Consider the following 24,740-nt stretch of genomic DNA (forward strand, 5'->3'; position numbering starts at 1 on the left):
GCGGCACCGTCGCGAGCCGATGACGCGCGCGGGCGGTGCGGAGGGTGCCCGGGGATTCCCCGTGTTGTTGTCCTGGGGCCCGGCGGGATGGGCGGCTGCAGCGCGGGGCGGCGCGGCCGGCCCTGATGGCGGCTCACTGGGCGGCCCACGGCTCCGAGCCGGGGCTGGATGAGTTCACCGTCCCGGCGGAGAAGAGCCGCCTTCTGGAGGGGAGCCTGGGCCGCATCGAGGGCTTGTTCGAGGTGCGGCTGGCCGTGTTGGGGGCGCAGGGGGACTGGCGGCCCGCCATCCTGCCGCCGGGCCCGCCGTCCGCCGCCGCCCGCATCTGGGTGCAGCTGACGGGCGGTGGGAAGGCCGTACGCAGCGCCAAGGTACGGGGCGAGGGGAACTGGGGGCAGGGCGGGAAGTGGCGCCCAGGGGTGTCGTGGGGGCTGGGCCGGCCGGAGGGAGGCCGGGGGCCGCGTCTGCCGGCGGGACGGGCCCCTCCGTCCCGGGGCAGGGCTGGAGGCTGCTTGGCGCGGGTGGGAGGCAGAAAGGGTGGGGGAAGGAGTCAGTGGTGCACGGGGAAACAGGAACGGTCCTGCCTTGGCAAATAGGTGTGTTCCTGGTGCCAGGGTGTCTCCGGTGGTGTTGACATGAGTGCAGGGAACAAAGAGAAACCATTCAGCTGAGAAGTGCAAAGTTCGTCGGCGTGGCGGAGCGCCCGGCCGCCGCCGCCTGGTGGGACGCAGCTGCCGGCTGCCCCGGGGGCTCCGGCACCCTCCGAGCCGGCCAAGTCGTGCGCTCAGACGCGGTTACAGTGTGTCGCTCGCCTTTTGCTTCCCCCGGTCAAGAAACTCTTCAGGGTTGGCTGGGTGTCACCGTGTTTCACAGTCGCTTCACAGACTTCACTTGTTCTGTGGCATTTAGTAGCTTATTAGCAGAGCTGACAGCTTAACAGAGCTAACGTTTCCTTCGTGTAAAAGTTGGCAGTCCAGACTGCTTCACCAGCAGATAACTTTTTTAGCTTTCTTTTTAGCCAAACACCAAACGAGAGAGCCATCTGTGTGTGGCTCTGACTGTGACGCTAGTTGCTATGAAGTGTCTTTACAGAATTATTTTGTTAAATCTCTTGTACAGCTAACCTTTTGGGGGGGTTCAGCAGTAGTGACAAAATTAATATTATTCATAGTGGGCTTGGCACCTAAAGCTGTTTGAATCATGTGGTGAGAACGATAGTGTGAGCACTACCCAGGCTGGAGGTACCTTTCAAAAGCAAAATCTCAATATGCGAGCATTTGTGTCTGTCTATTTGTTTAAATACACATATATATCCTCTAAACCAATCTGCTAGTATATTTGGGCTCAGAAACTCCAGAAGCCATTACAGGTAGCATAAACAGCTATTCTTCGCTGGGCAGCTGCAGTACAACTTTCTCTTTTCCAGAAAATTAAAGTCTGAAACAAACAGCACAACATTTCCATTTTCTAATTGCTGCTTTTCCTAATAATATACAAGATGTTTTCTACTCCAAATATTTAAAGGGTATGAGAGACATGACTTCCCTTATCTGTAGAGTACTTTTCAGACCCTATGTGGAGGGATTATTGACTAGAAAGTATGAACAATTGCATGGCTTTATTGCCTCCCTTTAAAAGGTTTTTTGATAGTAATTTGTATTTTAATTCATCAGTCACATGCAATATATTTTTCAGTGCTGTTTAGTAAATATCAAAAAATAAAAGTTCACAGATTTTTAATATCCTTTTTTCTAATTATGTTATTGTCCTGTTGCTCTGAAAAAGCAGTCATATCACGACTAAGGCATGAAAAGTAATCCTGTGGATTTTATTGCAGAAGCAGTTTGTGCTAATATGGTCTTGGAGCAGCCTGTGGCGATGTAACTCGAGAGACGATAGGAAGTGGTGTTATGTTGTCCATTACCTTGTATTGGTTTTCAGTTCCACTTAAAAGAGAAGTTTAATTTCTGAAAGTAAAGATAATAAAATGTGGTATACTTGAGAGTCTGTGACTGCAGCTTAGAAACTGGTTTCACTACATTACATAATTTTAAGCACAGAAAGAGACAGTTTGGGGAAAAATAATGCTACCTGAAAGAAGAAATAATGTACTGTGTTGACAGAGTTCTGAACTCTGACACATTTAAAACAAGGTAGTATAGTGAATTTGCCTATAGCAACTTCTAGGTGGCAGAAATAGCAATGGGAGGTGTTTTTTTTTTTAAAAAAAAAAAAAAAAAAACAAAAAACCAAAAAAACAAAAAACACACACAAAAGGCAACCACCACAGCATATTTAAAACCTGAACTTCTAGAACACAGAACTAGCTGGAGCCTGGAGTTTTCTCAGTTACTTGTCAGTATCATCTGCTTTTTCAAAATACTGAGTTTCAAAGCCTCATGTGGAAAGCTGGCTTGCTGTTGAGCTTTTTGGGTGTGATTTTCTTTGGTGTTACATATCTGTTGTAAGTAGGTGCTCTGGCAGTTGTAGTTTTAAAATACAAATGTTTTATTTGGTTACTAAGGGAATCTGTGAGAGTCCTGATAGTGGTTTTGTCATTTGTTTGGTTTTAGCTCTTTTAATGGATACTACTCTGGCTACTAGTTATGTTATGCCATGCTACATGATCAGTGTCCTTGATTCACTAGTAGTAAGTATAGAATAAGTAACATGTAATAACTACTTAAAAATACAGGAGAGAGCTACTGCTGTGATGAGCCTTTGGAAATTTTCTTTAGAAACTGTTTTTAGAAGTTCAGTTTTATGGACTAGGTAGAATTCTCTAGTGCAAGGCATTTGTTCGTGAAGTGTATGTTCTCTTTGACCAAAGAATGAGAATGGGAGAATAAATTTCTTTAAACTTGTCTTTTAAACTGTTTGGGCTACAACTTAAATACTCTGTTACTATCCTTTTTATTTAAACAGCAGGTTATAAAAGAGAGTTAGCCTTCTGAGATCTATTTAAAAATCATTTCAGATATCTGTATTTTATCTCTATTATCTGGTTTACTGGCAGTATTTACTTTGTCGCATTTGTTATGCTAAGTTGGCTTTATTTTCTAGTGTACTTGTCCATTACAGACCTAATCAAAACTAATTTTATATATTAGCTGTTTACGAATATTCATTCTCCTGTCTCTTTCTCCTTCTAGGAGTATATTAAGGGACTTTGTGAACCTGAACTAGAAGAAAAGGAGTACTACCCAAAGGACATGCACTGCATCTTTGTTGGTGCACAGAGTCTGTTCCTCAACAGTCTTATTCAGGATACCTGTGCTGATATAACAGTGCTGGAAATAGGATTGCTCAGTATTAAAGGGGGTGCAGAAGCTGTTGTTATGGCTCAAAGTCACATTCAGCAGTTTGTGAAGCTTTTTAAGAGTAATGAAAGCTTATTAAGCGACAATGAGTCAGGGATTAAAAAGCAATTCAGACAATTTGTGGAAGCACATGCAGATAAATATACAATGGATTTACTGATTTTGCCTAGCTCACTAAAAAGAGAACTCCTAGCTCTCACACGAACTGAATGTTGTGAAGTGGAGAGCGATATCATAGATCTTACGGGTTCTGAAAGCCCAACAGAGTTTTTACAGAACAAAGCCTTCAAAGTAATTGCTACAAACAGAGATGGAAGAGCAGATGGTGAGGAAGCAAGAAACAATGCTGGGACACCTGTAACTGAGCTTACAAAGCAAATGGACACTGTGTTTTCTGATGCTCCTGAAACAAGTTTTGTTCCCATAAATGTTGTGCCTCTGTTAGAAGTAGAGGTGTCTAAAGAAAGACAGTCATGTAAACGAAGATCCTCTGATGATGAGGAAAGGCTCCCTAAAAAGCATTTCTCTTTGGAAAATGATCAGGAAGTAAAATCCGCTTCAGACAGCAACACAGTTATTGATCTGCTTTCGGATGGCTGCAGTGAATCAGATGATCCCAGTTACTGCCTTAAAGAAGGTGATGATATCAGTGAGGAAATGGAATATAAGATTCTTGTGAACTTTTTCAGAACAATGGGATATTCCCAAAATATTGTAGAAAAAGTTATTGGTATCCTAGGACAATCTGTGGAACCGTTAACATTGCTAGAAGAAATTGAAAAGGAAAACTTAAAATTTCAAAAAGAAAGTGAACAGTCATCTCAAAAGCCCAGAACTATCAATCCTCCTTTAGGAAGTAATGCAGAAAATTCACAAAAGCTAGAAGACAAAGGCATTTCTAGGAATAAAAGTCCACTTAAATCCAATCATACTACAAAGGAGACAAAAAAGGAGTATCACAAAGTAAGAGATTCACCAGGCATGCAAGTTGATGCAGAAGACAAAATGCATATGTTGGTATGCAAACCTCCTTCTCCTTCCAGAAAAAATTCAGCTATATGCTGTAAACAGAGAGACATTTATTGCCCTGGTAAGAATCACAGTTCAAGGTCAAGTGATATAGAAACCGATGGTGGTGTAACTTTCAGCACTATACAAGCTGGAGCTCTAAAAGAAGTTGATTTTGTAGCCAGAGGGAGCTCAGATGTGCAGCGTATTTCAAGTAAGACTAAAACTGCAGTTCAGCAAAAATCTGCAAGGCCCTCAACTGTACAGAATAGTCATCATGGTTTTGAGGACCAATTAGGACACTGCAGCTCTTCTTCTCAAGTGAGATCTCTCAACCAATGCCAAACCTCAAATTCTGAAAATCCTATCCCAGACCAGGTGTTGTCTTCACAAATACATCTTTCAAATACTGATAGAGAGACAGTGGGACCACACAGACGTCATCCTGATCCTTCAGTTACTGGAGTTCAAAGATTTTTGGAATCTCTGAAAAAGCCATACAAACTGGAGTTGAAAAATGAACCTGGGAAACCCTATTTAAAACATATCATTATAGATGGAAGCAATGTTGCAATTTCGTAAGTATTGTTCTTTTCAGATATCTCTTCAGTAAAAGTTCAATGAGCTTTCAAATGAGATAGGGACTAAGAGGTTGCTGTGGCATGTGTAAAGTTTTTGCTAGCTAGCTTTTTGGTGCCCAACAGTCCATGTACACACAAGGTTTTTCAGCTACTGGTAATGGCTGCATTGGTAACTTATGGTGAGGCTTGATAATGAAAAATTACATGAGATTGACAGTAGCCATTTTAATTTCCAACGCATAGCAATTTTGATAGTTTTTATTCTCTGTTTAGTGACAGCATTCATTTTATAACTGACTTCTTTTGGAGTAGTTGTTATTCTCACAGCATGAGATACCGTGCATGGAAGGAAATTCAGAAGTTTTTAGCAGGTGCACTATATGACACTGCAGTACACAAATCCAGCTAGAACAGTGTAGTTGTGGGATATTCTATCATGAAACAACTCTTGTAGTATTTACTTTTGGTTTAAAAAAATTACTTAGCCTGAAGTTGAACAGGTGCAATAACTGGTTAAAATAGAATAAGGAAAATCCTTGATTTTGACTTAAATTGTTTGGTAATTGCAATATACTGGAAAATATTTTCTGTAAAGCCTTTTAAGACTTAGCTTTCTTGTTCTGGTAGAAACTTGCAAATTTGTAAAAACAGGTAGCTCAGATTTATGAAGCCCAAATACAAAAACAATCCGAAATGAACTTAAACTGAATAGGCAATGGAAACTAAAACTAGGTATACGTTAGAGGCAGATAACATCATTTTCGATAACAAGATGTTTCAAAATGAAAAGTGAACTAATTCTACGGCATTTCTTACTAGGCAGTGGTCAAATTTGAAGCCTGATTTGTGCCATTTCAGAGCAACCTACTTTGAACTATCAGTGCTCCAGCTCAATGTACCACTTCAGTCAGAAGTAATTTCAGTGAGCTCAGCTCTGTTGCAAGCAATTTTATGCATGAAACTTAATTTGCACTGCACACTCCTAACACAGGAGTTGAGTTACCATCAACTTAAGTATTTTGGTTTTATTACTTTTGGTCTTAGTGTCTTGTGGTTTTTAAAGTGGTGGTTCTTATACGGTAATAAGGTATTTGTCCTTTAACAACATTACACATTAGTGCTTGAGTCCTGCTAATTTTTGCAGGTGTAGGCATGCAACAAAAATATTCCATCCCCCTCCATAAAATGTGCAGAATAGAACAGGGAACTGTGTCTATGTGTGCCCACACTTCTTTTATTCCTCCTGATACCTGAAAGAATGTACGCAGACAATAGTAAACCATTACAGGGCTGTTGGATAACTGTAGGTTGTTGGCTGATAAGGCACTATGCAAACAAACCCTATGAAATGGGCACAGTTAATACTGAAAAGATCAAGAAATCCCTTTCACTGACTATAATGCAGGGATTTTGCATTATTGTAAATATCTTCTCATTCCTCTCTTTTTTTTTTTTCCTTCTTCCCCCCAACTGTTTCTATTGTAGACAACTTTGGAAGGCATTGCCAATTACAATTTTCTTTTTTTATTTTCTCTTTTTTAAAGTTTGTTATAAATAACTGGAATAGCAAAAATCACTTAGAACCTATATCTCTCTAAAATTTTGTGCTTTGCTTTATTAATTTTAACATTTGTCTCATCAAAAACTATCCTTGAATTGGTTGCTGTGCTCTATTCAGGAGGAGACTTGGATTTGTTCTTTTTATATTAAGTCACTTTGGCCAGCACGCATGTCAAAAGGTTTTGTCAGCATTTGTGTTGTGGTTTCAGTTGGGATAGAGTTAACTTTATTAGCAACTGGTATAGTGCTGTGTTTTGGATTTGGAATGAGAAATACTTTTGATAGCACACTGGTGTTTTCGGTTGTTGATAAGCGCTCAAGGCCTTTTCTGCTCCTTACGCCGCCCCACCAGTGAGCGGGCTGGGGGGCACAAGAAGTTGGGAGGGGACACAGCTGGGACAGCTGACCCCAGCTGACCAAAGGGATATTCCATACCATGTGATGTCATGCTCGGTATGTAAAGGTGGGGGAAGAAGAAGGAAGGGGGGGACATTTGGAGTTATGGTATTTATCTTCCTGAATAACTGTTATGTGTGATGGAGCCTGGCTTTCCTGGAGATGGCTGAACACCTGTCTGCCCATGGGAAGTAGTGAATGAATTCCTTGCTTTGCTTGCGTGCGTGGCTTTTGCTTTACTTATTAAAATGCCTTTATCTCAACCCACAGGTATTTTTTGTCACTTTTGCTCTTCCGATTCTCTCCCCCATCCACACTGTGGGTAGTGAGTGAGCGACTGCATGGTTCTATCAGCCAGCTGGGGTTAAACCACAACAGTTTGCTGTGGGGCTTCTTGTTTTTTTGTTTTTTTTTTAGTTTTGGAATACAAAAGTGAGCAATGACAAATGCAATATTTCTTCTTAATGAGGAAGTGGTAGTTTTTAAGAATAAACTGACTCGCTGTTCTCCTGCTCCACTCACCAATGTAACAATAAGTAAGAGTAAACTTACTATGAGAATTAGCGATTTAAGATTTTTTTGGTGCATTCAAAGTTCCTCTGCTGAACTTGCCTAAGCCCTTCCAAGTGCAGAAATTAGTTTTCGTTCTGGAACTATGCTGCCAGAACTAAAATGGAGTACTTTAAGCAAAATAGTAGTAATTCTGAGAAAGATCATCTGTATCCCCAGACAAGTGGGAAAAGTTCAGGCTATTTCTTAAAATAGGCTATATTTTAAAATATGGATTTCAAACTTGGAAGCTGGAAATCCTGAAGAGCCTCATATTAGCTCTATTATCTTGTATTTAGTTGTAACTAATTCTTGAATAGGATATTTTCAAAGAATAGGCCAGAGTACTACCAGTAATCCCATGAATTCTGGAGGATGCTCTTAGACTGAGAAAAACACATCTGACTGGCTAAGATACATGTATCATAGGTCATCTACTTCCAGCTATTAGATGAAAGAGGCTTCCCAAAAGAATAGGCTTAAGTGCTCTGGGGAAGAAAATAAGCTTTTTTTTTGGGGGGGGGGGTGGGGGTGGGGTGGGGTATGTTCTTTACTTACGTAGAGTACCAGATGATACCTGGAAATTCCTAGACATATAGTTCATTCAGAAAAAAATTCTGCTGATGTTTTAAACTTAATTCATGTAAAAATGTATCTCACTTAGCCTGTTTTTTTGACAGGCCTCTTATGTGTTTGCACATGTTTCTGCTAGATCACTATTTTTCCCCATTCAAAACAAAACATACATTTTTCAAGATGATTAGCTTCAAATGCAGTTTAAGGACCAAGGACCTACTAATATAGAAATGCTTGCAGTTAGTCCAGAAAGTCTCCATAGCACAGATGAGGTGTCAAAAGTAAATCTAAGTAACTTCCTCTGTTTATGAGAAAGAATGTCTGAAGATTTAACATGTAACCTTTCCTACCAAGTGATCATTAATTGAAGATGATGATGATCATCCTTATAAATTGATTTCCCCAGGTTAAAGAGCCCAGAGCTAGACCTTCATGACTGGCAACTGTTAAACCTTTCGGGTCAATCACTGCAGAATTAATTGAATTAATACATTAAGATTTTCTGTCATTTTATAGTCTTGCTAACTTCAAAGGGGAGGTCTGACATGGTCCAGAACTCTTGACACTGCTTTAATTAAAGTACAATGTTTTGTTACAGTAAATTGTTTTGAAAGTAACCTTATTTCCTCATGTTCCAACTCTGGTATTTAGAACACGGTGATGTAAAAAAGCAAGTCACAACTGAGTCAGGCTACCTTGAACTTTTTAAAATGATTTCCCAAACATGTATTAGTGGAAGAGAAATGCAAATTGTTGGGATCATGTAGAAAATAACAAACACACCACATCCTGTTTGTCTAGGTATTTATTTATTTAATATGGAGAGATTTTTTCATCTGTGGGGTTTTCTGTTGGGTTTTGGTGGTGATGTTTTTCTTAAGAACAGCCAAATACATCTGAAACCAATGAATTAAAAGATGGTGAATAAACATCTGCCGATCTCCCTGATGGCTGTGAGATTACTGTAGGCAGTGCTCTCCTAACTTTGATTTAGCAGCCCTATCAGTAAAAAAATCTTCGAGCATGCACCCCCAATATATGTGTATTTATCAACTATATATGTGCATTACTGAAGTTCCAATACCTCCTTCATGCACCCCAATGGATTGTCTTACACAGCAAGGGTGCCCCCACATTAGAACGGGGCATAGTAGCTGAGTACCATTGACATGCAGTCCCCACATACTGTTATAGAACATCTGCTGCCTGCCGCTCAACCAAATAAAAACTCTGCTTATGAAAAGCAAAGGACAGAGAACTGCCTCAAAATAGCAGAACCACCAAGATATTTAAATGTCCTACTAAATAATCAATGCATGGGACCTGGGTTTTTTTTAATGTAGGTATTCTGCAGCTTCCTTCTGGCTAAACAAAGCCTCATTATTTTCTTACATCTTAGAAACTGAAGAATTGATTTCAATTTTGATTTGAATTGTTTTCAGTTTTACTTCTCAGTACCTTGAGGTTATGGACATCTGCTTCCATGCCTGTGTTGGTTTGGGGGTTTTTGACGCCCGAGTGTCATGTGTTTGGGGGATGGGGTGGAATGAATGCATTGTCTGCCTGCTTGGACTAAAGCTGAATGGGCTTCCACATCACTACTTGTGTCTTAACTCTTGAAGACTTCAGGAAGCTGAAGAATTTTCCCTCTTGACATGTGCAGCCTAGTAAAAATTGCACATTGATCTCTAAATGCTAGCTGTTCTTTCAGTGTGCTTGTTGAATAAGAGAAAGTCCAGGTATTACTCTAACCACTAACAAGTATTTTAAAAAATTGCCTTTGTTTATGTGCTGAAAACAGGCCTTTCAGGACAGACCAAAACATCCAGATAGTTGTCAGGAAATTTTAAATTAAATTTTATTAAAATGTGGAAGAAACTCAGAATGAAAGAATAATTGAATGGAATTATTTCTTGCTCAAATTGTTTGTAAATAATATGTGCTTTCCTTAATTAGTTACAAAACCAAAAGGAAGATGTTACATGTCCCAGAAAGCAACCTGCTGTTTGGTGCTTTGTGCTGCTTATGATCATCTCTCGTTTAACTTCAGAAATACCTTTGTAGGGTCTTTATGGGTTTTTTTTAAAGAACTTGGACAGCCAAACCTGGTATTTACAATGGCAGTAGGGGAACAGATGTAGTCTTTGAGATGGGTGTCTTGAAAAGACCACCTTGCTGTGGTAATTTGCTGTCCTTCAGATGTTTACCTAGCTCAAATAAAGCATTTCATATCTCTGTTCATCTAGCAGTGACATATTTATAGCTCACCTTAATTCTACATGTTATTTGATAAATATATCACTGATATTTACAACCTCTTTTCTTTTTTCTTGAAGTTGCTACAGAGCAGGAGTGTTTGATCATACAGGACGAATCAAGAGCTGCTGTTCTAGGCTTTAAAATGTTTAAAAACTAGAGAGTACTCTGTGTAGTTTAGCAGGTGTAAAGCTCTAAAACAGGAGAATGGACAAGTAGAGAAGATGTAATTTTCAACATGAACGTGGAGACCTCTGCATCTCTTGAAGTCCAGTTGAGAGCCATTAATACAGTGAAAGTGTTTAACGGAAGTTTTCCAGTTTATTGAATAGGACATCTAACTTAAAGTGGGGTGTGATGACTGTGTTTTAAGTTTATAACCTCGAAGGCTTACAAGGGATAACTCTTCTGTGACAATTGCATTCCTTTATTTGACTGCTCTTGAAATCAAGAACACCTGATTTTATTAGGGCAAGTGTGGTGAAGGATCTATTTTTTTTCTCCAGAAACTCTGTTAATAACTCAGATTCTTGCCTCTTGTAGTTCAGATGTAGCTTACTCATTTTTCTGCTCTTCTACATAAAAACATTCCTCTCCAAATTCAGAGAGCCTTAATAGATTTATATTTTGATAAATTTATTTTAAAATGAGTCTACAAAATTGGAAAAGGATACATGAATGCTAATAAAGGCTGAGTTTCACAGTAAAATATTTCCATGGTGGTGTTTTAAAGAACTCTGTTTAGAAGACTTCCTGCTACGTTTAAGTAGGGGTTTAAAGGTAAAATTCTATTCAAAACTAGTAAGGCTTACTATTAGGCTTATAATGTACGATTGCGTGTTAATTAGGAAACCAGTTTAAAATACAAATACCTCTTGATCACTTATTGTTATGAGAAGCACTTCGTAGTGTTTTAACATCTAACTTGAAACATAGAGTATGTACTACTTTGTAAGAAGTCTTTTGCTGGTTCATGCCATCAGTTCTGAATCAGTGTAAGTGTCTTTTCTAACTAAATATGTCTTTGTTTTGTCTAAGTGTGGCCTCTAATCTATGAAAGTATGAGGGGAAAAGTTCCTGAATGAAAACTGGATTTAGCCCGTGTAAGGTGCTAGTAGGTGTTCTGTAGGAATTTATTCTAGAGGTATTTTTGATTCTGTCTTCTGTACTTTGAGATTCTTCTTCCATTGTTCTCCTGAAGTTCAGTTTCCAGAATCTGGTTAGACAGTTAATTGCTAAAGGAGGACTTCCTGCCACGTGTTAAATGGGCACATAGGATCATTGGGATAATTCAGATTGAGAGGGACCTCACAAGGTCCTCAACTCCAATCTCTGTATTACTCATATTGGGCAGTTGCCATTTTTTCTGGCAAGTCACTTAACTGCGTTGCAAAAACAGGTAATGAACATCTTACATTTTTAAATGGGGGAGAGGGGAAGATTGGCACTAAAATACAGTGTTTTGAAGATCTTTCTTCCAAGATATTTCATTATTTTGCATGAAAATGGTAGCTCAGATTGTTGAAATGACGGTAGAGGAGGCCCAAATATCTTAGATTATCAGAAAACTTCAGATGTAATCCTTGGGAACTAGCTGAACCGAAAGTGTTATATTTTGCAGTGGGACTGTATTTAGAACTACTACGTTATTGGATTATGATAATTTTAATCTATAATCAATAGATTTTGGAAACCATCACTATTGGCCTCTCTTTAAAGCTAATTACCCAAATATTGTTGTGCCCACAAAACTGAAAGGAGACCGAGCTTTAAAGTTGCAAAGTGATGTTTCCATTCTCTTCTTTTGATGAAGATCTCTTTCCATTTATGAGATTCCTCATCTATAACATCCATGTACCTCTTATTTTGGTGACGCAATATGTGTAAGTTAAAGCTTCATTTCGCAAGGTATTGTTCTCTTTTCTTTGTATTCATGGTAGTAAAACTCTAGTGAATTTAATCTTTTTCTTTCTTTCACTCCTAGTCATGGTCTAAGGAAATTCTTCTCCTGTCGAGGAATTGCAATATCTGTTGATTACTTTTGGAAACGTGGCCACAGAAATATTACCGTATTCGTTCCACAGTGGAGAACAAGACGTGATCCTTACATTACAGGTGAGGGAAATAGTTTCCTAATGTTTTCTTTAACTGAATTGTAACTATTTTTTTGGATACTTCTGTGAAGGATGAAGGGGGGAGGAATACTTCATAAAACATTAAACATGAGTAACTGGGTTTCCGTGTACAACCTGAGACACTCTAAAGTGCTGTTTAGGCTAACTGATGTGCCATAAGTGGAGGCCTTCTTGTTTTGTTTGGGTTTTCTTTGCTCCTTAACTTCTAGTTTCAGCCTCTTCCTCCCCATTTATTAGCAATTCTTCAGCTATCAATATGTCATTTCTGAAGATTAATATGTACAAAAATACCGAGCTTCTCTGCTAATTATATCTCAGACTAATTGTCAAATCTAAATAGCTTAGAAGAAAGCTTTTGTTTTTAAGAACAGTTGTTTCATGTTTTAACAGAGCAGGATTTCTTAACACAGCTCCAGGATGTTGGAATATTGTCTTTAACCCCTGCAAGGATGGTTTTAGGAGCAAGAATTGCTGCTCATGATGACAGGTATGGAATGTATGTAGTTTTAAAGTCTCTTTGAACATCTGACTAATGGTTGTAAAAGCTTAATACTTCATAAATGGTAGTATTAGCTAGTTCTTCAACCTGTCCAGACAGAGCGCTGTGCATCTAATTTAAGACTGAGCTCTAAATCTGTTACGTTATTTTACTGTCCTAAGAAACATTTTTATACATAATTCTCTAATAATATTGTACATACTATTTCCAGAAATTCATGGAAAATATCAAATTTTCATGGCAATTTAAAAAAAAAAAAGTTAATCCATTTCAAATGTTATCACTTGCATTGAGGAAGAAATTAGTCTTTTAGTAATGTCTTTATGCTTTCCTGATCATCATTCTACCCCTGAGTTGTCTTTTATGTTTGGGGAGCACTATCATAAATCTGATCAGGTGCTATTTTGGTTTGGGTTTGTTTTTTGGGTTGTTTTTTTTTCTGTATGCCATTGTGGCATACTGACATAGATGTGTATTTGGAGCAGTGTATTTGTAACAGCATGTAGGCTAGTAAATTTCCAAATTAATTTAACCACCAAGTTCAACTTCAAAATGTGGAGGATCATCTTTCAGTGAACAACACTAAGCTTTAGGGTTTTTTGTTGAGTGTTGGGGGGTTTCCTTACATTTTTATTGCCAGATTTTCTCAGTCTTAACATGCTTAAAAGCAGTTTGCAGCTTCGAAATTGTGTTCTGCAGCTAGCTACAGTTCGCTGGACTTTGGTTTCTTCCTTCCTACTAATAATCATCCAGACTATATTTTTCTGACCGCAAAATTGTCAGGTTTTTGCATCGTGGGCATGCCTGTTTTTTGTTAGGTTGCGCAGTCACGTACCTGATTGCAGAACTTGATACGCAAAAGATATGTAGAGTGCATTTAATTTATCTTCCTTGTTAAGATGTAGCAACTCTGATCTCTTAAATCATAATGTTGTAGCAAAAAAAAAAATGTAGAAGGCAGCGAAGTTGGAGTTGCTCACACACTAATATCTTATATACACCCAGCATTTCATATAAAATGCTATGTAGGTGCGGTATTTACAGTTGATATTACTGTGGAAATGAGTGTTGTGATAATATATTGGCACTTTCATCAAAAGCGTACTGTAAAAGAACACAATCTGTTACCTCTTTGCTAAAATAGTTTCAAATGGCAAAAAGTTTTTTTTCTGACAGGTTAAAAAAAAAAAAAAAGAAATTCATGATATTTTCTTAATAGATGAAGTAGATACTTTTTGTCCTGGTTTGAGATAGAACAGAAACAATTTTCTTTTCCGTAATTTTGCTTTTCAGTTAAGTCTCTTCTAATTGACTGCACCGTCTGAAATTAATAACTTATTTTTCAGACAGTGTCTGCTTCTAGCAGTGATAAGGTCTGATGTTTACAGTTAACACTAAGGAATGGTATGCAGAGAGCCTCTTGCTTGTACTTGTTGCTGTAACAAGCAAGGTCAGCTAACTTTATGTGCCAAGTTGGAGGGTCGGAAGTGGAAGTGTAAAGGGTTTGCACGTGTGGGTAGGAGTGGACAGGACAGGTGACCCCCAAAAGTGGCCAACCGGATATTTCATCCCATCTGCATCATGCTCAGTATAAAAGCTGAGGGATCAAAGGGTCAGTGGTTGGCATCCAAGGAGGACTCTCTCTGTTCTTTTGCTTTTGATCCCAATCCGTATGTTCCTGAATCCAATTCTTAAATCCAGCTCCCGTCTGCTGTTGAGTCTAGTGCCAGGGCTTGCCAGTGACGTGATTGTCATCCTGGGAGCTCGATATTGGTTTTGTATATATTTGTAGATATTTCATTATTTTCTGAATAATATTTTTATCTTTTCTTTTTATTGTTAATATTTCATTAAAGCTATTTTAAGGTTTTTCTCAATCTATAAGTGTCTCTCCCTTATCCTCTCTCCCTTCCCCTTCTGGGAAGGCATCTGTCATTCATTTAGTGGCCAGCCCAGCCTAAACCATGACACCTTTTGTCATAATTTATTTAGCAACAAAATGGTTACAGCACTCTTTGTCAACAAGTGTTGACGGGCTAACATGCATAACAATATCTTGCAGAAGACAGATGTTAATGCTAAGCAAAAAAGTATATGTGTTGGAATGTGTAATAAATACTATACTCTTTTGTAAAGGAAACCATTTACCTCTACAAATATTTCAGAATCTGATAATCCCGTGGGTTTGGGGGGCTTTTATGGAAAAAAAGCCTCCCGAGAAGACTCTTCTGCGCTAAATAAATGCATGCTACCTAAAACGTTGTTTAAAGTTACATGGTGGGTCAAAACAGTAATTTCCTGGTAATCGAAGTGCTTGTTTTCATGCAAATAGATTACTCTTGTGTTGTTTAACATTTAGTTTTCTAGATCTTTAGACAATTTTCAGTAAAGCAGACTATCTTAATGGTCTTTGAAATGAATTTTACAGGTTTTTATTACACCTTGCTGATAAAACTGGAGGTGTTATTGTGACTAATGATAACTTCAGAGAATTTGTGACAGAATCACGTGCCTGGAGAGAAATTATTCAAAAAAGGTAATTACTCAATTTCTGTGAAAGCTTAAAAGGATGTCTGTCCTTACAGTTGTTCATGTGGGACTTTTTATTTTTAGTTAATCTATCATACAGTTCTGGTAGAGCCCAACAAAGTACTGTGTTTGTTTCACCACTTTGATTCAAGGCCTTAGAATCATGTGTTGAGTAGTCTAATGTCCCTATTATTTATATATTCTCTGATGTAAACCTGTTAATCGTTCACATAAGTAGGATCTTGGTGTAACAGCAAAGCTATATCACTTCTGAAGCTCAGTGTTAGACCCTGTTAGAGTATACACTTTGTTGTCCATTCTCATAGGCTTTCTTGTTGTACATTTCACTTCTTCAAGGAGGCGTGATAGCTGATGCAGACATACAGTATCACTTTCAAGGTTTCAGAATTGTCGCAGATGGAAATGTTTGACACTGTTATGATTTAGCAGTGATTCAAAACTTACTGACGATGTGAGGTAGATTAAGAGGTTGAATTTTAGTAGCACTTAATCATTAACCGATTTAAAGATTTACAAAGTGATTTAACAAAATAATTAAACACAACTTATGTACAGATTTGAAGATGACAAGATTCACACTAACTTACCATAAGGTATCCCAAATCAATACATACACATATGAGCAAGAGCATATATCCCAAATTATATGCTTTTGCTTAGATGTATATATATTAAGCACACACACGGGTCTCTAACTGTTGGCATCAAAGATCCCTTAGTAGTGGGCGACTCTAACGAGCTGACAGGTACCCCTTTTGACTCCTATGTGTGCACAGACAAACAGAAGAACAACCACATCTGTAAAAGCTAATGGGTATATCAGAAACACATAGACTGAGAGGTGGATGAAAGGGAGCCTAGCCTACAGATAAAAATTTCCCTTTTCCCAAGTTTAGAGTAAATACTCACAATACTGCTGATACTTATATCGGCATTCCTCAATGGGTGGAAATTGAGACTCGGGAGGTATTGACTTGCCCTGGCCTTCTAATCCTCAGGGTGTCAGCCTGAGTGACATCCCAACTCAGGGGAGGTGCTGGCCACAGCCCACTGCGATCCATAAGAGTTCAAAGGGTCTTACTAGAATCACTACTTGTAGGATCCAAGATAACTGTCTTCTGTCAGGTACTTTTCCACTCTGGCCCAGGTAGGACAATGGGATGTTTTGGTACTTTCCACCAGTTATACCAGCCCAGAACCTGCTAGATCTTGGGGTCCCGGTATCCTCCCCTCTGTGGACATGATCCATATATTGTCAGGAGTGATCGATTATAGTTATTATTTTCAAACAGTAGGAGTTACGGGAGTCAGGCGCGCTAAGGGGTTGCGATAGTGTTCTGGTCCATTGCTCTCCACCGTTTCTTTCTTTCATGTTAGACTATTATGTATCTTTCTGGTTTGTTGTATTATTCTGTGGCTCAGGTGGGGAGGAAATTGCACCAAGTACCAAGAGGCCTAAAGGAGGGGGAGTTGCACCACCGCAATCCGCCCTGTGACTAAAGTCAATATAACTTATCGATAGACTGGCAGTGTGGTTGCTTCTTGCCTCTATGCCTATAAACAGGGAATGCTGCAATCCAATTATAATTTGAGGGAAACTTTGTGTTTGGCTAATCTCTGAGTTTCATTAAATGTGGTTAAGTGACATTATATATGCAGGGAAATTTTTGCAAAAATGTAACTTGTTTAGCCATCCTCCAAACTCTAATGTATAAAGCAATTTTTAACAACAAGCATAATATAACAGCAATCAGTAAGATCACAATAGGGTGCAACACCAGGTTTAGTATTCCAGTTGCTGTAGGAGACCATCCAAACAGGACTTCCCACCATCGATATTCTCCATCTCCTTTGACTCTTTTTGACACTTGATGTATTTCTTCAGCATTTCAGTTGACTGTGATAAGGGTCTTTTTGTCTGGTTTCTCGTGCTTGTTGTAGGAGGCTGATTAAATCAGGGTGGTGAAGGAGTTGTTTGATTATAGTGGTATTCATTCTGATAGGTGTGAGTTGTAGCTGGTAATATAACATGTCATGTAACCAATCATTCTTTACTGTGGTACAACAAATTGGCATAGTTAAACAAAATAATAAACACTTGCAATATATCCCTGTAGCCATTTCCCTGTGATTGTTGAGTGCCCTTTGGGTTTAGAGGAGTTCACTTAGCTATAAAGTATCCGTGCTTCAGCTTGTGGACTCTTTGTGAAGTAGGGTTTCTCCTGTGCAACTGGTTTCTTTTTTTAGTTCACTTAGGTTTTTGTTTTGGTTTGGCTTTTCCCTCTCCAGTTGAATCCAGCAGTGTCATTTTACTATTAAAGTATGATCTTCTGTTGCCCAAATTTCCCACTAATCCCTCAGAGTCTCCCTGACATCTTCCGAGGCTACATCTCCTGCAGTGACTGGGGTCTGTATAAGTCTAAACAAGTAAACGAAAACTGTCTTGGATTCTGACAATGTAGCTGGGAGGACATGGAACTGATGTTGGCTAATCATGTAGGTATTTATGCTATTTCTTGAGTGAGTTCTACCCAAGTCAGGTTATGTTTTCCTACAGAACTTCGTCAAGAATACTTAGCATGTCATTCAGAGTCTGTGGTTTTTTAAGAGCTTGTGTTAACATCTGCTATTAGTTTTACTTCTGGGGAAATTCCACTGTACCAAATTCTCTTCTCACAAACAAATTTTAGTTGAACTGATTTCCTTTAATGCAGATTTCCATCTGTCCCAGAATGATTCCAGAAAAAAAGCTTATCATCTTAACTGTAAACAGCTAATGCTATGTTTGCTAGTTATGTGGCTTTCTGATAAGATACACATTTTAGCTGTGTGGTTGAAGATTCTTACAAGGAAGGGGAGTTTGAACAATCAGAAAATCTTCTCTAATCACCAAGAGAATTCCACCCTGGACTCGTTGCAAAAGATTTGCAGTCATCCAACACTTGCTGTCAAAAAAAAAAAAAATTAAAAAAAAAAAAATCTGTGTTCTGCAGTGCAGTGGGAACAGTTCACGTAAGCTCCCATTAAATTATTTTGGCAGTGAATGCTTGTTGTATCTAAAATGGGTTGCTAGTGAAGTTTCAGTGACCCCTCATGTGGGGTGAAGTGTCTGCTCAGCAACTTGTCCTATGCTACAGAGGTGAAGGGCAGCAAGGGCGTAAATTGTAGTAAATAATTGTTAGTAAATAATATTGAAATAACTGTCTTGCAGGTTGCTCCAGTACACTTTTGCTGGTGACATATTTATGGTTCCTGATGACCCTTTGGGAAGAAATGGACCCAGGCTAGATGACTTCCTTCGAAGTGAAGGCTGTTCTAGGTACAAGCACTGTTTTCACTTCTGTTTGAGACAGTTACAATTTCAAATGCAAGATAAACCATTTTCCATGTTCGCTTGAACAATTCTTTAGATCTATACAGTAAAGGTACAGTGAAATTAAGCAAGAACACTGTAGGATGTAGTAGCTTAACAAAAACATGTTTTTCCTATTACTTCAGTCTGTTCAGAGACTGCTGATGACATTTGCACCTAATCAGGATCTCTCTCAGAACTCAGATAAGACAATAACTTCCTCTGAAATTGGTTGTGGTGGCTTTCGTACAAGGGTGGTCCAAACTGTGTTAACATGGCACAAATCTGCCAGTGGTTTGGGTATCTATTAATCTGGTATCCTGTTAATTACAGTGATGTTATTTAAAACATCACTTAGTCATAGTGGGTCAACAGGTGCTACAAAAGGAATACATGTTCTTTGTCATGGGAGAGGCATTTCACTTCACACTTGAGGGTATTGTACTGTTAAAAAGATTTTTTTTTTTGAGGCATTGTTATTGAATGCATTTGTATTTGAGTCATAATTTTAAATATTAATAAACATCTATTGTTCTGTTAAGATCATTGTACTTTTTAAATATGCATATATTCAAAGTATGAACTTGGCTTTGCATTAACTGCCAAGACTTGAGAATGGGTTTGCTCTTCAGCACAAGAAAATAAGCTGCTCTTCTTTCACCAGCTTAGGAATTATAAATGCTAATTTATACTCCTAATGAGAAGTATTGAGAGAGCTTTTAGTCTTACAAGCAAGATGAATAAAATTAGCAATACAAATGACAAGCTATACTTAAGGATTAATACTAAGAATAAGGAAGAATCTCAGCTATTTGAAACAATTGAGGAAAGTGAGACGTATATACCAGCAGGTCACAAGTTGTTTTAAAAGTAGGCATGTAATATCAGTTCTAGAACTCCAATAAGAAATGCTAAGAAAGTGTCCAAGCTCTAATATAAAACCCTTACAAGATGTCAGTTGGAACACTGTGTTTCAGCCTCCTGTGTCTGAGAAAAATAAAGTGAAAACAGTGTGTTCTGAGAGATGGTTGTAGAAATGGAAAGAGGCTCTTATGAGAAGATTCTAGAAGAGCTTGATTTCCTGTCTGTAAACTTGGAACTGGAACTAGGCTTTGGTTTTTGGGGTGTGCGTTGGGGTTTTTTAAGATTGAGGAAAGGTAAAGACTTAATTTTGTTAGAGACTTTTCTACTGAATTAAATGATTCAGAAAGCATAAATGGCACTAGGCATAAGATCAGAAACTAGAAGGTTCTCGAGCAGTTAGAGAGCCTTTTCATGTTGAGTAGTAGGAGATGTTGTAACCTAAATGCTTTTAAAATGGAGCTCTGTAATTTAGCTACTCTTTCCCTTGGTGGTAGGAGAATGTAACGTGAGTTCCAGTTCACACTTCTGTGTTATCTGGTGGCATCTGAAGTAGACTTGACCCTAAATTTCGTAGTGCTAGCAGCTTAGAGTAGCAACAGCTTTGCAAAGTCTGAAATGAAATCTCGGCAATTGAGGAAGAACATTCAGATCCTGAAATTACTGAAAAACTTCATTGCCCCATTAAGGATATCATATGAGGGAAGCAAGACCTTGATCTAAATGTGAGCATAGCTGACAGTCATGAGTAAGTGTATGTGAGGAATAGCCTTGTGGAGCATTTGGAAGCCTCTTTAGCCTGTCAGTATTTTCACATGTTCTGAGTCAGTGTACATCTGTTACATGTGTCTTTTTATCCCTTTATCTCAATAATACTGATGTTGATACTTCCATGAAATAAGCTTTGACTGTTGCTGTATTCTGCCAAGTAAAGTACTCACAGCATATTGGAACTAGTCGTAGATAATGTTAGTTAATGCTGCTACTCATGCCAGATTCAAATTGAAAACTGTTACACCTACGGTTTCGTTTCACTTTGAAAAAATGCTTATCATTTGGTTCCAATCAGTAACTAGCCAAGCAGCAGTGAAGTATAGGAGTTATACACATTTTTCTTTTCTGCCTTTGTACAGACACTAGCATGTCCTTTACCTTAATCAAAATTTTTATTTTGTTCCATAGAGATTTTCGGTCAGCACAAAAGGCTTTACAGAGCAGTGGACAATATTCTTCTGAGACGCCTTTCTTCATGCCAGTCTCCAGACCAACCAGTAGCAGTCAACAGCCTAAAAACAGAGTACATGGTGATCGTTCATCAACGTGGCTTCCTCTGGAAACAGACATACAGGCTTGTCTAGCAACTCCACCACAGAGATCTGCCTCAGAAACAGTACAGCTAAGAGAAGCCCTGATAAAAATTTTTCCTGATTATGAGCAAAGACAGAAGATTGATCAAATACTAGCTGATCATCCATTCATGAGAGATCTTAATGCACTGTCTGCCATGTTGCTTGACTGAATATTTTACAGTGTTTTTATATCACAACTGATAGTGACTAACTTTGAATATGAACGTGAAGAAAAATGTTGCTCTATTATGTTACTCTGTGAATATTCAGAACCTAATTTTACTTGTATAAACAAAGATATTTTTTGTGTATGTTCTGTTGCTAATAGATGCCAGTTTTTGGTAAATTAAAAACTGCTGCTACTACTGATTTGTAATAATACTTTCTATGAAAAAAAAAACAACAAATCTTCTGCTTCACTTGAATTGCTTATTAGAGCAGTAGCAGTTCTAAAGAACTGTTACCACTTTAAACAGCATGTTAGCACTTTTTAAAAACCCCTTTCCTCAAAAGGTAAAAATCACGTCAGAGGCTTAAAATTTACTCTTACAGCTTCAGATATATTTTCCAGATGCATGCATAACATACTATAACATAAGCCATGCACCTGTCAGATATCATTGTTGGTGTTTGTATCTAGAGTATAGATGTTCTTAGAAAACCTATACTCTACTAGTACCACCTTCACTTACGAACTTTGAAATATTTCTCCATGGAAATAAAACAGACCCGTTTAATATTTTCAGATATGAAGATTTCTACATAGTGTATATATGAACCTGCTTTCCTTAAGCCTGCATTGTGGATTTTGGAAATAGGCTATAGTTTTCCAACTGGACATCAGTTTCAAGATCGGTGTATAGGAGCAGTGGATGTTCGGTGTATCATTGAAGTACAGTCACAAGGTGGCGTTATGCATCTGTTGGTTGGTAGTGATCAGCAGGAAGGCTTCTGACATTCTGAAGTGCTTGTTCTTATATAAAGAAAGATTAAATGCAAGATGGATAAAAGTAATTGTAAGAGTGTTGTGGATAAAATTGTGTATTATATGAATAACTTACGGATACTAAGCAGCCTTCTGATATTACAGGCAGCTGAGAAGCTTTGTATATATGGGTGAAAGTGCCCATGGAATGAAAATAAACCAAGAAAATCCATTTGCCTGTTCATTCAGGTTGAGAGATACTATGCTAGAGTAGTTGAGAGGGAAGGTTTCAGTTAGAAAGTGTAAATTCACAACTTTCCTTAATAGAAGATATTTATAATGCTTTAAAAGATCCGTGATACCTACCTTGCTTTTTAAATTGGAAATTCTTCTGACCATCTAGAATAATTTTAGTATTTTTAACAACCTGTGCTGTTACCTGTTTGTCTTTGCCCTACCTGTTCTAAATCTCAGTGCTGTGATAAGCTATGAACAGAATGTGATGCTGTTTATATAGAAATGGCATACTGTCTCGTGCAGAGCTAATACGCTGCAGTTAACTGCCAGCTCCACCCCTTTAAATCTGTTCTGGGATCTATCCCAAAAGTAAGGTGCAAAAAAAACCATAATTTATGAAAGCTGACCAATAGGAACACTTTCAAGAGCAGGAGCAAAGTGAAGATTACTGTGGGTGTATGTCTCTGTACACGCTTAAGTCTGTTATACCTTCCTTTTAACAGGTTTTTGGTGCCAAGTGTTCACATCAGTAAAATCAAATCAGACTGTAAAGAAAAAATGTGGGCTACAGAGCCCATGTTAAACTTCTGACGTATTGAGCCTTGCCCTGAAGCGTAAGTATAGTGGCTTTCTCTCCAGTTCCCTGCATTCTGAAATCAGTCTTTGCTTAAATGCAAAAGAGCTGAAATATGCTGAGGAAATAAGAGTGTTGAAAGTCTGTCATCTTGCGTGACCCTTTCACATGTATTGTGAAGTCAGAAACAGAAGGCAAAGTCTTGATCTTCCCTCAACAGGAGAAAACTGAAAGATGATTACAGCAAGAGCAAAAGAAAAGCATTAGGAACAGTTATTACAGCATTTCAAAAACATGAGGATAAAGAAAGGTTTTAAATATGTTTCTACATCCAAATAGACAAATCTTAATTATTTTTTTCTATAAAAATGAGTGGGAAATTAGATAGGCAGAGTCATTCTGACCACCGTGTGTTTGCCAAGAAGCAGTGCTTGCCTACTAAGTGCTACGTGAGCACCAGGTTCTGTCCTCATAAAAACTTTGTTACGTTCCTAAAGCCTGTTGTCACTGACTGGAGTTGGTATCACTTTAATAAGTAGTAAGAGAATAAATTACCGCCAGTGAAGGGCTTTTCCTTAACAGGGATAGGATCCCACGGAGGACAGTGGTGGTGAATTGGATAATTGTGCTTAGTTGTACATTGGAGTGAGACATAGGAACTTTGGGTCTGTTTTTTAATTCCTAATAAGCTCCTCTAGAGGCAATCAGGAGAATCAAGGAAATGGAAAATGTCTCCTTTGCACATTAGTATACTCAAACTGAAACCAGCTGTGCAGTACAGAAGTGCAGATAAATAAATGTGGTTTTGTTCTCGTTTGTCACAAGGAAGGAAGATGATAAAAATTGGAGTATGACACTGCAGGAGCTGCAAAAGATAAGTACCACGTTGATTACTATCTAGTGTGGGAGACATGGTGAAGTATGTAAACATTACTAGCTAGCAGTGGATGGGGGAACTGTATTAATGCTAGTAGATTTCACTTCTGTGCTAAACATCCGATTTGGAAGGAATTAAAGAGGAATGTAGCATCAAATGTTCAGCAGAGTAGTAGCTGATCATGTTTTCATGACACAAGAAGCCTAGCTGGGAATAGTAGCTATCTAAAACCTGTAAATTTACCAAGTTTTCCCAGATAGAGGACAGACTTGACAAATCAACTGATTTTGGTGGCAGAAGCTTATTGCGGGATGTTAAAGCAAGCTGTCAACAGCTGAAGTTCCTGTAAAATGATACCAATTGAGGCCAAAGGTTCTTTGTTTTCTGTTTCTCTTTTTTTAGGTTCTATTGTCCCTTCAGCTTTGAGTTTTAAACACTGCATCTCTGTTAACGAGGAAGATGAAAAACATAACCAGTATGGTCTGAATTTTCCTTGAGGGAAGTGGGTGGAGCTGTTGGCAATGCTATGCTATGGTAGAGGAACACCCAGGGTGGCATCTCAACTGCACTTAGAACAAAACCATCAGTGTCTTTCAGTTTTGTTTTCACTTGTTCTTAGTTCCCTGTTAGCCTACTTACTGCAAGTATGGCTGTTCATAAAATCTGTAAACAGCCTCTCTCAGTGCACAAGAGAACTAGCACTACATGAAACACAGCAACCAAGAAAGCTTTCATGGGCCCAACAGAACAAGTTTTTTGTTTTGATTTTTTTTTTTTAATCACAAAATATGCTTTTTTATGCAAGAAAGTTGGTCTGTGATTCTCCTTTATCAACTGTACAAAGTGCTGAGTGGAATGAGTAGAGGGAAATGTCAAGTTGAAGTCCAAATGTAGCTAGAATGTTCCTGATCCCTAGAAAAAACTAATTTTCTGTGATATGGTATGTATCACTAAAACAGCTTTCAATTTCTTGGTATTTCCACTGAAATGGGACGATAAAGGAATATATTTTTGATCTTGCTCAGAACTTCCCTGTTGTCTAGGGAAGATGTTCATAATTCCAAGTAGATACAACTACTTTTACCTGAACAGCCCTGAGTTTACTCATGATAGTGAAAAAGTGCCAAGACCCGGT

General features: G+C 38.4%; 1 protein-coding gene across 1 annotated transcript; it reads left to right on the forward strand.

Annotated features, from left to right (window-relative positions):
• Positions 1-22,149, forward strand: N4BP1 (NEDD4 binding protein 1). Its single transcript, XM_054199851.1, has 7 exons — positions 1-371; positions 3,153-4,906; positions 12,231-12,361; positions 12,772-12,868; positions 15,309-15,416; positions 18,642-18,749; positions 20,826-22,149. Exons 1-7 carry the CDS (start codon positions 126-128, stop codon positions 21,160-21,162), a joined length of 2,781 nt encoding a protein of 926 aa, XP_054055826.1. The 5' UTR covers positions 1-125; the 3' UTR covers positions 21,163-22,149.
• The last annotated feature ends 2,591 nt before the right edge of the window (positions 22,150-24,740 follow it).

This window comes from Rissa tridactyla, chromosome 4, assembly GCF_028500815.1.
Source record: "Rissa tridactyla isolate bRisTri1 chromosome 4, bRisTri1.patW.cur.20221130, whole genome shotgun sequence".
In the NCBI taxonomy this organism is placed as follows: domain Eukaryota; kingdom Metazoa; phylum Chordata; class Aves; order Charadriiformes; family Laridae; genus Rissa; species Rissa tridactyla.